The sequence below is a fragment of the Temnothorax nylanderi genome, unplaced genomic scaffold (assembly GCF_030848795.1).
Source record: "Temnothorax nylanderi isolate EJ_2023f unplaced genomic scaffold, tnyl_v1.0 TNYL_tig0194_pilon, whole genome shotgun sequence".
NCBI classification, from domain to species: Eukaryota; Metazoa; Arthropoda; class Insecta; order Hymenoptera; family Formicidae; genus Temnothorax; species Temnothorax nylanderi.
In genome coordinates this window covers 191,723-205,989 of record NW_027249256.1, presented here as the reverse complement: position 1 = coordinate 205,989, position 14,267 = coordinate 191,723, and the positions used below count along the sequence as shown (strand labels likewise).

The 14,267-nt window shown below is 37.8% G+C and overlaps 2 protein-coding genes and 1 long non-coding RNA gene across 4 annotated transcripts in view; 1 reads left to right on the top strand and 2 right to left on the bottom strand.

Annotated features, from left to right (window-relative positions):
- The window catches only part of LOC139778772 (putative ATP-dependent RNA helicase rha-2), a 75,759-nt gene that overhangs the window by 18,805 nt on the left and 42,687 nt on the right, over window positions 1-14,267 (bottom strand). The window lies entirely within an intron of this gene.
- LOC139778762 (uncharacterized) lies at window positions 189-2,373 on the bottom strand. The gene is made up of 4 exons (XR_011719662.1): window positions 2,144-2,373; window positions 485-611; window positions 323-397; window positions 189-242 (listed from the first exon to the last, which is right to left on the bottom strand). It is a non-coding gene; the product is annotated as an uncharacterized lncRNA (long non-coding RNA).
- Window positions 9,742-13,218, top strand: LOC139778757 (uncharacterized). The gene has a single exon (XM_071716841.1). The coding sequence runs from the start codon at window positions 9,824-9,826 to the stop codon at window positions 12,455-12,457; it is 2,634 nt and encodes an 877-aa protein (XP_071572942.1). The 5' UTR covers window positions 9,742-9,823; the 3' UTR covers window positions 12,458-13,218.

Sequence of the window (14,267 nt, the reverse complement as noted above, 5' to 3'; positions counted from 1 at the left end):
ATCATATAATGTAATATCACATTTGTAATCACATATATCAGTACCCAGCAAACACAATGCAACATGTAACGTACAGGTTAGTTGTAATTTCCTACTCAACAATATAAATGCAATATAACACGTGTGTTATATTTTGATGATGAAGAATTATTAATTTTGGAAGTAAGAGCTCGAGAACCTCTTTGGAATTAGACTCACTTTTTCGCGATTTTTTTTGTTAATTCTTTTATTAATGTTGACAGCTGTTATAATAAAAAAATTAATAACAAGTATCAATAGTATTAATAGTATCAACATTGAGCAAATCATTGTTTATACTTACTTTTTTCGATTTCAAAATCATCTAAACACTGTACAACTTCATCATCATCACCATCATTTGAATTTTCCAGAAAATCTACAAGAAATTTTTTATTGAAGATAAATAAATACATAGTCATTAATCCATACAAATAATAATTATTAATAATAAATTTCTATTTACTTGTCACAGGTATCAACTGTGTTTTTGCATCGTGATAAAAACGTTTATATCCTTTGAAGCATGGATGTTTTGAGATATCATTATTAGTAATTTTGTCGAAACAAATACCACAAGTTTCGACATTAAGCTAAAAATAAAAATTACTAATAAATATTTAAATTTATTTTTAATAGAAGTTCGAAAAATTGAACTTTATAGAATTTTTCAACTTTATAATTACTTATCCCAAGTATTTTTGCATTTCTGTTGAATAACGAATGTAATATAATCGTATAAAATGTTATATAAAACAGATTAATATATAAACTTACGATTCATACATAAACTTCCCACTCGGCATGTTATGTTGCTGAAATATTGAAATATTCGGAAATGGTGCAGAAATATTTCGTTAACATTTCATTTGTAACTATGCATCTGAAATATTTCAGAAATGTACCTGCATCATGTTTTTTATAATATTGCATTAACAATATTTCTGAAATCTTTCAGAAAGTTGTTTACAATATTTGTAAGTTTCTGTAATATTGCAAAAAAATGTAGCAGATGCAATATTTCAGAAATATTTCTGAAACATTATAAAAGTAATATTACGTTTGCATTGCACGAATAATATTTCTGTAACATATCAAACGCAACATTGCATTTAAAATATTTCTGAAAAATTTCTGAAAGATTGCGTAGGTAATGAAAAATTGAATTGCAGGCAGTGAATTTCTACAATATTGCAGAAGAAATATTGCAGATGTAATGGTTCAGGAACATTTCTCTAATAAATGATAAACTATTATTACGTTTACATTGCACGCGTTATATTTTTGAATGTTTCACATACAACAGTGGATTTGTAATATTTCCGAAAAGTTGCTGACAGACTTTAGAACTTATAAAAAATTAAATTTATTATTATATAATTATTGCATTTTATTGCATTTTGTTTCTTTTATTAAGAATTTTCTGATATTCCAAATTTTGTCATATGGGATTTTTAATATAAAATATAAAATATTTAATAATATTTAATATAAAATAATATTCGACGCTGACTGGCAAAAAAGATTTATTCGTATATCTGTATTGTTAATATTGTTATGCGATAGCTTTATGCTCACCAAAATAAGCAAGTATAAGAAAGAAAGAAGCGTCAGAGTCAGAGGATCACCACTACCCTGTTCGATCATCGATGTCAAGCAACAAGGCGCCGGTATACTACTTGGATGGGTGACCGGCTGAGAGAGCGGATTTCTTCGGACAAATGCGCGGCGGCTATACGCACATGGCTTAATATATTTTTTTTGTTCCGATAACAAAATATTTCATTTTTCACATATCAACAAATAGTTTTTTGCGTCAGTAACAAAATTTTGTTTGCTAATACAAAACATTTTTCTCAGTGTAAAATGTATTTGAAATATCTCTGAAGTGTTTCTGCAATATTTCGTAGATATATTTCAGAAATATTTCAGAAATATTGCCGAAATCTTTCAGCAAAGTTGCATTTGAAATAATTGTGCCGATTGAAACATTGCAGAAATGTTGCAGAAACGGTCGTGAAATATTTCTGAAATATTGATGAAAGGTGTAATATTTCAAATGGAATTTTGCAGAAATGTTTCTGAAATATTACATGCCGAGTGGGTTACGATTAAATTAACTTACATTTTCAGAATTTATTACAAATTCATCCCCGGAACACATTTTTTAGTTGTTTGTAAGATGAGTTACCTAACCTAACTGGTGATATCCTACTTTGTACATACACGGCTTGACGCTTGAAGTTGGAAAAATCAAACTTCTTGTTGTTGACGCTGGCGTCTAGTGTGGTCACGTCAATTTTGATCACGTGACCTATTTTGACGCTGAAAATGAGCGTCGAGCGTCAGCATGAAAAGGCACCTTTATTTGTATAATAAATTGTTTTTATTTTAATCCAATATCCCTCTTTTGGTGCTCGTGATTTGGCAAATTTAATAAAAGTAAAAAGAACACTATAAACTACCTTTTTTTCTTGATAGTTAATATTTTACTATTATTATCCCTTAGGAAAATTTACTTAAAGTTTTTTAGAGTTACTTAAAGTATTTTAAAGTATTATAAAGTATACTAGCCGTAATAATAGTATACTAATAGTATAATAGTATACTGACAGCCGAGCGTAAAGTTTTCTTTAAGTTATTAACCTCAATAAAAACTTTATAAGCAAGTCGCAAATATACTTTAAATTTACTTTTAACAAACGTAATACTTATAAATACACTTTAACTTTACTTTTTATAAAGGTAATACTTAAAGCTGATTTTAACTTATGCGTGTTGTTTCAACAGTATACTTAAAAAGACAAGTTCCCTTTTTCACCACACTTGCACCACACGAGACATTAAGAAATATTATATCATATATCCAATTCAAAATTTTATTACTCTTTTTAAACTGAATTTGTTTCTTAAGATGATTTTTGGAAAATTATATATTTGTGCTGGTTATGACATATGTAGACTATATATAACACTTACATCAAATTAAGAAGTAGTCTACCACGTAAGGCAGTTGGCTCACGATCCAGAGGTCCCGAGTTCGAATCCCACCAAGGTAAGTGTGTTTTTCAAATACGAGAAAATATTTATAATCATAGACTGCATCTTAAAAAACAAATTTAGTTATAAAATAATAATAAAATTTCGAAATAAATAATTTTTTTTTATTCCGGGTGAATATCGGAAATCCGTGTCCTCTAGTATTAAGAGGACTGTAATCTTAAGTCTAGTGTCTCATGGTTAGAGGATATTCCTCTAGATTTTAAAATATCTTCTTGAGACCGTATTTCAGAAGAAAATCCTCTAAAATTAAGCGGGAGCCACTAAATGACAGAATATTTTTTTTGGGGTGATTAATAGTAATTGCATGAGTTAACTTAAAGTAACCTTTAAAGTATATTATAGAAATACTTAAAGTTTGGTTCAAAATCACTTCTAGTTTATCAATAGTTTATCAATAGTTTATCAATAGTAATTTCTTTGGTAAACTTTCTAGTTTATTTTAAGTTTTTTTAAGTAAATTTTCCTAAGGGTATGCATTTAAATATTAAATTTAAATATTATGCCAAAGTTAATGTTTTTAATATAACTTTTTTTCTAGATAAAAAAGCATATTGGCCAGAACGGGAATTTCTATACATTACATTTACGAATTTTAGTTTTTATGTTTATAAATATTTATTTAATTAATTAATTTTATGTTTAATTTTAACGGTACGGAAACTACGGAAGTACATAATCATACGCGATTTTATGTTTAATAAAATTTATTTATTTATTTGCAATTTTTTTGTAAATATAATTGCAATATTTAGAAATATAACAATTAAAACTCGTAAATTAAACATAAATGTAACATAGCGCATCGTCGATTTGCCAACTCGAGACTCAGCACTCGGCGAGACACGAGAGGCGAAATGCGTGGCCTCATGGTATAGCCGGCGCGTGCTAAGCGGCAACGCCGCGCAGGCAACGTCACAGCTCAAGAGAGAAGGAGACAGCAGATCATATGTCTGCCCTTCTCTCCCCGCGCGAAGCTTGCCAAGTGCCGAGCGTACACGGACAGAGGAGGGGCTTGCACGACCAGCATATCCCCTCCATCTGAGTAGTTCGGACACGAACCATAGCACGGATACGAACCCATGTATCGTTACCCGAGTTCTCTCTGATCGTTACCGAGCGTAACGCCGTAGTTGACGTCCACTTTCTCAGAGGGCAGATTAGGACAGGCGTCCCCCCGAAGCGGGATGGCCGCTCTCAGGTTTCTCTCTGGTATATATTATATACATTATATACATTATATATATTATATATATTATATATATTATATATATTATATAATTACGTATATTTATATCCTATATATATTTAAATGTTATCTTTTTTTTAAATAGAAACGCAAAAAGACTACATCTGAGCAGCGACTTTTGTTGTTGCAATTTATGGAGGAACACCCAGATCTTGCACAGAATCGAGTGCAAGGTACAGACGCAAAGAAAAGAAGTAGAATGCTGTGGGAGCAACTTTCCGATAGTCTCAATAGTTGTGGAAACGGGACTACAAAAACTGTCGATAAATGGATTAAAGTAAGGACTATAATTGTAACATTTATATATGTATAATAAATAGTACATGATTTATAGTTATCACTTTTATAATAATAATGTTCTATACTTCCCAGATAGCCAAATCTGTTCGAACAAATAATGCCAAATACTTGCTACAAATTTTGGTTTCAGAAATGGTACAAATTTGCATCAAAATTTGTTTTATCAAATGTTGTCGACAAACTGCTAGCAAATACGTATCAAAACATGCGTACACAATTGACGCCAAATTGATACCAAATATCGAGCAAAGCTTAGTAGTACCTGATAACAAATTGGCATCAAATTGCCGCTAAAATTAGTTGACAAAACCTAACACCAAATTAATGCCAAATATTGAGCAAATTTTGGTGACAAAGCTTGAGAACAAATTGACGCCAAATACCGAGCAAAGCTTAGCAACTACCTGATAACAAATTGGCACCAAATTGCTGTTAAAGTTTGTTGACTAAACCTAACGCCAAATTGATGCCAAATATTGAGCAAATTTTGGTAACAAAACTTAAGAACAAATTGACGCCAAATACCAAGCGATGTTTAGGGCGTTTCATTCAGATGGCGCGACACGTGAGTCGCCACTTTCAACGCGCCCCCACCTCCTTCCTCGCTCTTGTTCAGTGTCATGGCCGCTCTTGCTGCGTTTCTTCGGACGAGACGAGTACGTTTTCCTTCTTTCGTAACTGATTGAGCTAAGCGGCACGTATTCTGGAGACCAACCGAGCGAGATTCGACTTCCCAAGGAGAGCTCACCGCCAGGAAAAGGAGAGCTTGTGAGGGAGGATTGAGGCGAGGAGTCCGGTCCAGCGAGCAGGGCCCTTCCGATATTCTCATTTGGGACGCCATATTGGAAGATCGACATTGATCGTGGTAGTACAAGGGGCTCTGCAAGGTTAATTCTCGTCTTAAGATCTGGAATTGCTCTCATTCTTGTGGCTCTGGTTTATATTCTAGCCCTAGAATTGATCTCGTAGACAAAAGCAGAGGCCCCCTCTCTTTTCTTTTCTTTTTTTTCTTTTCTTTTCTTACTTTGATTTCAATCAGTAATCCAGACTCCTTAATTCCGCCCTGTAAGATCTGGTTAATTCTCGTCTTGAGATCTTGGAATTGCTCTCATTCTTGTGGGTCTGGTTTATATTCTAGCCCTAATGTAATTTTAATATATGCATTACAATTTTACACTGTCAAATAATAAATAATATCGTTTGATAATAATAACAACAGTATAGATAATAGTAACAATTTTATTACTTGACTTATTTCATTCTATTTTTGACAACTCGTATATACATTAATTGTGGCTAAGGTCTATACTATGTCATAGTGTAGATCTTAGCTACATTTCTGGCAAGTCAGTCCAAAGTATGCGGCTTTGTTCTCTATCCTTTTTATCTGTAGCAATTTTATTTCTTTTTATTTTTTAATTATTTTTTATGTATTATCTCTTATGTATCAGGTTTCTGAAGAAGACTAAGTATATAAAGTCGAAACGTAAAACGTTAATTGTATTTAAAATTTGTTTAATTAAACGAGATTTTGTTTTTAAATTTAAATTGATGACCTTTTTATAACTCGAGAAAATCAGCCAGCCTTCCATCCTATAAGTTTATTTTGTACTGTTAGTTTAATTAATTTAGTTATATTTTTTTCCATTAACATTCCATTTGTTATAGTGATTGTGCAGTAGAAAATCTGAAAAAATAAATGTTTTTAAAGAGTAAAGATAGTATATATTTTGAAATCTATGTATTTTATGTAAACATAACATTTAAATTTATTTGCAGTTTATTTTAGAACATGCCAAAAAACACCGTTTCATAAGCTTTCTAAGAAAGTTAAAAGGCAGAAAGTGAATGTTGAAGTTGTAGAAGAACTCAATTCAACAGATTCTTTAATTGAATTCGATCAGTCGCATATTCAGCAAGCACATGCTTCCGTTAAAAGCCAAAGTTCCGTAATACCAGATTTTCTTCATAATCAAAAAGAATCTGAACTTTCTCATTATTCTTAACTTTTTCATCATTCTGAACTTTCTCATCATTCTGAATTTTCTAATAATTCTGATCATTTTGAGTACTCTGAACACTTTGATTTCGAAAATAACGATAATTATAGAGATATATTTAACATTAACAGACACACCGGCAACAATAACGAGGCTCATTCAGATGACAACGATGATAATTCTGAAAACTGCGAGAATAGTGATGAAATAAAAAATATTCGAAATGTTTCGTGAAAATAAGAGTTATAAAGAAGAGTTATAAGAGTATAAAGAGTTATACTCTTATAGTCTTAAAGAAGAGTTATAAGAGTATAAAGAATATGTAATATTATGTAATAAAATGTTTCATTCTACTTGCCGTTTGAATCTGATTAAGGCAAAATTGTAATATTAGTTTGAAATAGAAACAATTTAAAACAATTTAAAATACAAGGGAAATGCTTTAGTTTTATAACTATTATATTCTTGCAATATTAAAAATTTTACATATTCTTTCTTTGATTAAAATATTTCTCAAAATAATCTTGGAACTGTTGATGAAATATCGTGTATTTTTTTATCTGTAAAAGTTTAAAGTTTTGTTTGAATAGTTTAAAAGTTTTGTTTGAACGGTTTAAAAGTTTTGTTTGAACAGTTTTTTTCTGCTGTATATTAATTTCTATTACATCAAACACTACAAAATTCACTTCGGTTGCTTGCACCTAAATGATGTATATTATTCTTTTGTTATTTCTTTCTGACAACAGTACTGCATTATTCCATCGTAATCGACGAACTATGCACATTGTGAACATTTGTTTATTTCAATTTTGCATTCTTGCAAATAATAAATCGTGTTTCAAGTATGAACTAGTTGTTTAAATATGCACGGTAGTTATTATTGTATGATTAAAAAAAGGAAAGTTAGTAGTATTAGGCGGGACTTCCGTTTCCGGAACGATCGAGGTGACAGGTGTGAGAGTGTGTGAGAATAAAGTGAATAGAAGGGAGAGTTGGAGGAGGCTGAGGAAGGCGAGAGTGTGCGAGAAGGGAGGAGTAAAGGTGAGTGAGCGTGGAGGAGAGAGGGGAGAGTGGTGGAGGAGTGGAAAAAGGGAGTATAGGAGGAAAGGTGACAGGGCTCAGACAAAGCGTACGGCACGAACGATAGTCGGTGTAGAGGGGCGACGCGATAGGTGAGCCCGAGACGCGTGCGGAGCGCTGGGTAGGGCGAGAACAAGAGGCGATATAGAGGGGAGACTCGGCAGACGAACGGAGGTACGTGCGGTTGTGCGTGGCAGAACATAAAGTATAGCACGGGTAGAGGGAGAAGTGAGACATTGAGGAGGTAGAGATGAGCGAAGAGAGAGAAAGCGGAACGGAGATAAAGAAAGCGATAGATAAAGTAAAAGAAAAGGATAGAGTCAGAAGGGGGAGTACGGGGAGCACGGGGAGCACGGGAACCTTAGAAGAGTTTTGGAAAAGGAAGAGAGAGGATTTAGATAAGAGTGAGGGGGAAGATAAGGATACGGCTTTCAAGAGAAGCAATATGACGGCAAGGTCGCCTAAAGCGGAAACGGAGGTAGGTGAGAAAGAGTTGAGGGGGATAATTAATGAATTGAGAGAGGGTTTTAGGAGCATGAGAAAAGAGTTAAGGGAGGGTTTTAAGGAGCAAGGAAGGGAAGTAGAGAAGATAAGGAACGAGTTAAGAGTGCGAGAGGAGAAGTGGAGCGCGGAGAGAGAGGAACTTAAGAAGAGAATTGATGATTTGGAAAGAAAACTGGAAGGGATGAGAATGGAGTATAAGGAGGGTGGGCAAGAAGGAGGAAAAGGTGCAGAAGGAAGCGCAGGACTGAGAAGGGCGGAGGGGAGGGAGGAGTCCGATTGGAAGGAAAGGGTAGAAAGGCTGGAAAGGAGGTGTGAAATGAAGGAGAGGGGAGAAAGGAAGAGAAACATTGTGATTAAAGGAGTAAAAGAGGAGGAGGGAGGAATAAAGGGGGGAATAGAGGAGGTGATGAAAAAGATAGGAGTGGAGGCTAAGATAGAGGAAATTAGAAAAATAGATGCTGGAAGGAGAGAGAAGGGAGGTATGGCAGTGGTAAGAGTAGGAAGTGAGGAGGAGAAGGCAAGAATAATAAGAAATAAGTGGAAATTGAGAGATGGAGGTATTTGGATAGAGGAAGATTTGACATGGGAAGAAAGGAGGATAAAATGGAGGGTAAATCAAATTGCTTGGAAGGCGAGAGGAGAGGGAAAAAGAGTGCGGATAGGGCAGGGAAAGGTATGGATAGAGGGGGAATGGTGGATGTGGGATGAGGTAAGAGACGTACTCAGAGATAGCAGAGGGAGGTGTTGGGAGGCAGGACAAGGGAAAGAGGAAGAAGGCAAGAGAGAGGAAGGACAAAAGCAGGGGGAATAGAAGAGGGAGAGGGAGCGGATAGGGCAGAGGGGAGAGAAGTAGAAAAAGGGAAGGAGAAGAAAGAGGATGTGGAGAAAGGAGTGGGAGAGGAGGAGAGGGAGGAGGAAGAGAGGGGAGAGAGAGAGGAGGGAAGGAGAGTATACAATGTGGCGAAAGATAAAGAGACAGAGGTCAGATGGGACGAGGAAGGGGGGAGAAGGACGGACTGGAGGGTAGTGTTCTGGAATATAGCGGGTTTGGAAAATAAAGATAAGGAATTCTGGGAGGGGCTGAAGAAGGAAGATGTGATAGTTTTGATGGAGACATGGATAGGAGAAAAGGGTTGGGAAAGAGTAAGGGGTAGGCTGCCAAAAGGGTACGATTGGGGAGTGCAATGGGCGAAGAGGAAGAATAAAAAAGGGAGAGCGAATGGGAGGGATGTTAATGGGGATGAGAAAAGGTTTAAAGGAGAAGGGAACTGAAATCGAAATAAGTAGGGAGGGACTGATAGTTGGAAAGGTAAGGATAGGTGGGGAGAGTTGGAAAATTGTAGGGGTGTATGCGAAAAAGGAGGAAATGGAAGGGATTATGCAGGAGTTAGGACAAATAATGGATAGGAAAGAGGAAGGAAGGTATACGATAATTGGGGGAGATTTTAATGCGAGGACTGGAGGAGAAGGAGGAGGTGTGGAAGAAGAAGAGCGGGGAAGGGGAGGGGAGATGGTGGGGGGAAGAAAATCGAAGGATAAGAAGACGGACAGAGAGGGGAGACTTTTGGTGAGGAGCATAGAGGAGAAAGGGTGGGAAATATTCAATGGGAGCATGAGAGGAGACGAGGAGGGAGAATTCACATTCACAGGAGGAAGAGGAGCAACGGTAATTGACTACGTAATAGGAGAAGGAGAAGTGAGAGAGAGGGTCGTGAGCATGACGGTGGGGGATAGAGTAGACTCGGATCACCATCCCTTGGAAGTGGTGTTAAGAAGAGAGAGTGTTGAGAGAGACAGAGGAAGAGGGTGGAAGAAAAGAAGCAGGGGGGTCTGGAACGAGGAAGGAGCAAAGGTTTTCATGGAAAAAATAGGGAAAGTGGAGGAAAGGGGGGAAGAATTAAATAGAGAATGGGAGGTAATGGAATCAAGAATAGTAGAGGCGTTAAAAGGGGTAGAGGAGGAGTTGAAGGGGAGCAAGAAGGAGAAGGTGGGATGGTGGGATAAGGAGTGTAGAGAAGCGAAGAAAGAGGCGAGAAAGAAATTGAGGGAATGGAGAAAGGAAAGAGGAGAAGACAGGGCATTCAAGGAAAAAAGGAAGGAGTTTAAGGAGTTATGTAAGAGGAAGAAGGAAGAAGAGAATTTGAGGTGGGAGAGGAAAGCGGAGGAGGCAAGGAGGGAGTCGGAGGTTTGGGAGATAGTAAATAAAGAGAGAAGAAAAAGGAGGGGAATTGAGGAAGGGATAGAGAAGGGAGAATGGAAAGAGCACTTTATGAAATTGCTAGGAGGAGTGGAGGGGAGGGTGAGGATGGGGAAGGAAGGTGTGAGGGAGGAAAAGGAGGGAGAGGAGGAGGGGGAGATAAGTTTAGGAGAAATGAAGAGGGTAATGAGGAAGTTAAAGGATGGAAAGGCAATGGGACGGGATGGGATACCAAGTGAGGTATGGAAGCGCGGGGGGAAGGAGTTGGAGATTTGGGCGTGGAGATTCATTAACAGGATCTGGAAGGGAGGAGGATGGCCGGAAAACTGGAAGGAGGGAATAATCGCACCAATTGTAAAGAAAGGGGAAGGAAAAAGGGTGGAGGAGTATAGAGGGGTGACAATAATGTCGTCGCTGTATAAGGTGTATACAGCAATCTTGGCAGAGAGGTTAAGAGAGGAGCTAGAGGGGAAGGGAATAGTACCGCAAAACCAAACTGGTTTCAGAAGGGGAATGGGAACAATAGATAACATTTATGTGTTGAATTACCTGGTGAACAGAAAGTTGGAGAAGAAAGGGGGAAAACTGATAGCATGTTTTGTGGATCTTAGGGCGGCGTTTGACTCGGTAGATAGAGGGGTATTAATAAAAGCAATGAGAGAAAGAGGAATAAGGGAGGGGCTGGTGAGGAGGACGGAGGAGATCCTGAGGGAGACGAAAAGTAGGGTAAGGGTGGGAAACGAAATAGGGGAAGAGTTCTGGACGGGGAGGGGGGTAAGACAGGGGTGTCCGCTGAGTCCGTTACTTTTCAACATAATGTTAGCAGATATGGAAGAGGAAATGGGCAGAGTTAAAGGGGGAGGGATAAGGCTAGGAGGTAAGAGGATATATACGTTGGCATATGCCGATGACGTAGTGTTAATTGCAGAGGATGAGGATCAAATGAGGAGTATGCTTGAAAGGTTAGAGGGATATCTAGGTAGGAAGAGGTTGGAGTTAAATGTGGAAAAAACTAAAATAATGAGATTTAAGAAAGGAGGAGGAAGGGACTGTAAGAGAAGATGGAGATGGGAAGGAAAAGAAATAGGAGAAGTAAAGGAATTTCGGTATTTAGGGTATGTGTTCCAAAGGAACGGAGGGCAGGAGGCACAGGTAAGAGAAAGGATCAAGAAGGCGGCAGCGGTGATGGGGAAGGTTTGGGGGATAGGGAAGAGAAGATTTGGGAAAGACTGGGGAAAAAGAATGTGGCTGTTTGATAGACTGGTGTGGACGGTTATGGGGTATGGAGCAGAAATATGGGGATGGAGAGAGAGGGAAGGAATGGAAAGGTTGGAGGAAAGGTATATTAGATGGGTCTTGGGAGTAGGTGGAAAAACGCCGTGGTACTTAGTGAGAGAGGAGCTACAAAGGGAGAAATTAAGAGGGAGGGCGGGAATAAGCGCATGGAGATTCGAGAAGAAGTTAGAGGAGGGAAAAGGAAGTGAGCTGGCGAGGTTATGTTGGGAGGAGCTGAAGGGAAGGGAGAAGGAAGGGAGAGCAGGATCGAGCTGGGAACGGGAGAGAGAAGGGTTCTTTGAGGAAAGAGGAGTGGGGTTAAAGGAGCTTGAAAGGTTGAGAGAAGAGGGAGACGGTTGGCACCGCAAGCTAGTTGGAGTAGACAAGGAGACGCAAAGGAAAGAGAGATGGGAGAAGATCGAGAAATCGGATTACAATAGGTGGTACAAGGTAATAAAGGGAGAGGGTATCCCAGGATATCTGAAGAAGGGATGGGGAGAGAGCAGATGGAGAAGGGTGGCGAGATTTAGGTTAGGGAGTGAGATGAGAGAGAGCAGGTACTGGGAGGGGGAAGAGAGGAAGAAATGTAGGATGTGTGAATATAGGAAAGAAACGTGGGAGCATGTGTGGGAGGAATGTAGAAGATGGAATTCAGGAGGAGGAAGTTGGCAGGAAGCGGTGGGTTGGGTTTTGGGTGAGGAAGGGGGAGGAGAGGAATGGATGATGGAAATAGAGAGGGAAAGAAGGGAAGGAAAAGGGGAGTCGGAGGAGTAAGGAGAAGGATTATGGGAGGAGAGAAAGGGAGAAGGAAGAGACAGACAAGGGAAGGAGGAGGGAGAGGAAAGTAGAATAAAGGAGAGGAGAGCAATATGCGGAAGGGCTGAAGGTGAAGGCGGAGGAGCTTCTGAGGGATCCGGACGAGAACAAGGAGGAGCCGAGGCAGGAAGGATGGAAGCAGACGGACGTAGAACCGGAGGAAGCAGAGGAAGACAAACAGAGGGGGAAAGGAAGAGGGGGAGGGAGAGGGAAATTAGGCAAATTGTAAGGTCGCATAAGGCCAGGGCGCGAAGGGGAGTTTGTGTAAGAGGTTTGGGTACGTTCCTTACAAAAACGCCTTGTAAGCCCTACGGGGATATACAATAAACTTATCTATCTATCTAGTAGTATTAGGCTTATAAGAATATTGTTTTAGATGCATTTTCATAGAAATTATACTCGTGTTTTCAGTAAGATTCTATAAATCCTTCTTATACCGGCCAATGCATTATCTGCGCACGGAGTATGTGTTCCAGGCATTATATAAGATTCTCGAGTGTTTACAAATATTGTATGTGCTGTTGACAAAGTTAAATGTTTGCATGTCAGTAAATTCACATTGTATAACATTTACTGTAATTAATATATAATTAATTATTTTATTGCCACCGTTAGATTTTATAAATGTCTTATAATGTTTTATAAATATAAAGATTTCTTTTAACATATGTATAAAATAATTTATTGTAAATCAATAAAAAATTATATGCTTTTTATAATTTAACGCTTTTAATTTTCCCTAAAAAAATATATTTTAGTATTTATTCATGGCTACGTAACAAGGCTTGCTGCAATTTGGCGTCAAGCTGTGTCATCAAGATTTGCTCTGTATTTGGTGCCAATTTTCTGTTAAGTATTGTTCTCAAATCTTGTTTGATATTTGATATCAATTTGGCGTCGGGTTTTGTCAACAAACTTTGATAGCAATTTGTCAACAATTTGCTGTTAGATTGCTGGCAAGCTTTGCTCGGTATTTGGTGTCAATTTGGCGTCAAGTTCTTTTGTCAAGGTTTGCTCGCAATTTGGCACAAATTTGCTGTCGAGCTTTTGTTGGCAAGCCTTGTTCACAATATGGCGCAAATTTGCCGTTGAACTTTTGCTGTCCTGTTTTGCTCGATATTTTGCGTCAATTTGGTGTCAAGTCATGTACACAAGCTTTGCTAGCAAAACACAAGCGTATTGCAGACACAGATCGCACCGAATTTGTCGACAAGTTTTGCGCGTATTTGGTGTCAAATTGGTTACAATTTGCTGACAAATTGTTTACTGGGTATTTTTGTTTATATATCCCAACATTTTATCAACGAAATAATAAATAGAGTTTCTTGTCCTAAATAACATTACCGTTTTTCTTTCTTCAAATATACCCTAGAATCCTAACACCACACTTTCAAAAAATCCTGATTTTACCATACTAAGTGTACGCTACCCAGTGTACTAAGAGAGAGAGAGAGGGAGAGAGAGAGAACTCTCTCCCTTGCCTCTTTCTCCCGCGCTTTAGCGACTGGTCATCCATTTTACGCTGGCATCCGCATTGGTCGACTTTGTGGCTTTAACGACAGCCCCTAGTAGCAATTATTGAGTCACTGAAATGTGTCAATATCAACGACATCTCCGATCCATATTTTGAGAGTCGATCCGATTAATATGTATATAAATAAAGTCCGTTATGCTCAGTTTATTGATGTGCTCCGGTGTTTGGATGCTTCGGGCGTATCCATATGTGAGATCAAGAAAGAGGGCGATCGACAGTCCACTCGTCAATTTT

Excerpts from the sequence above, each read along its gene's own strand:
- LOC139778757 (XM_071716841.1), top strand. The coding sequence starts at position 9,824 with ATGAGAGGAGACGAGGAGGGAGAATTCACATTCACAGGAGGAAGAGGA.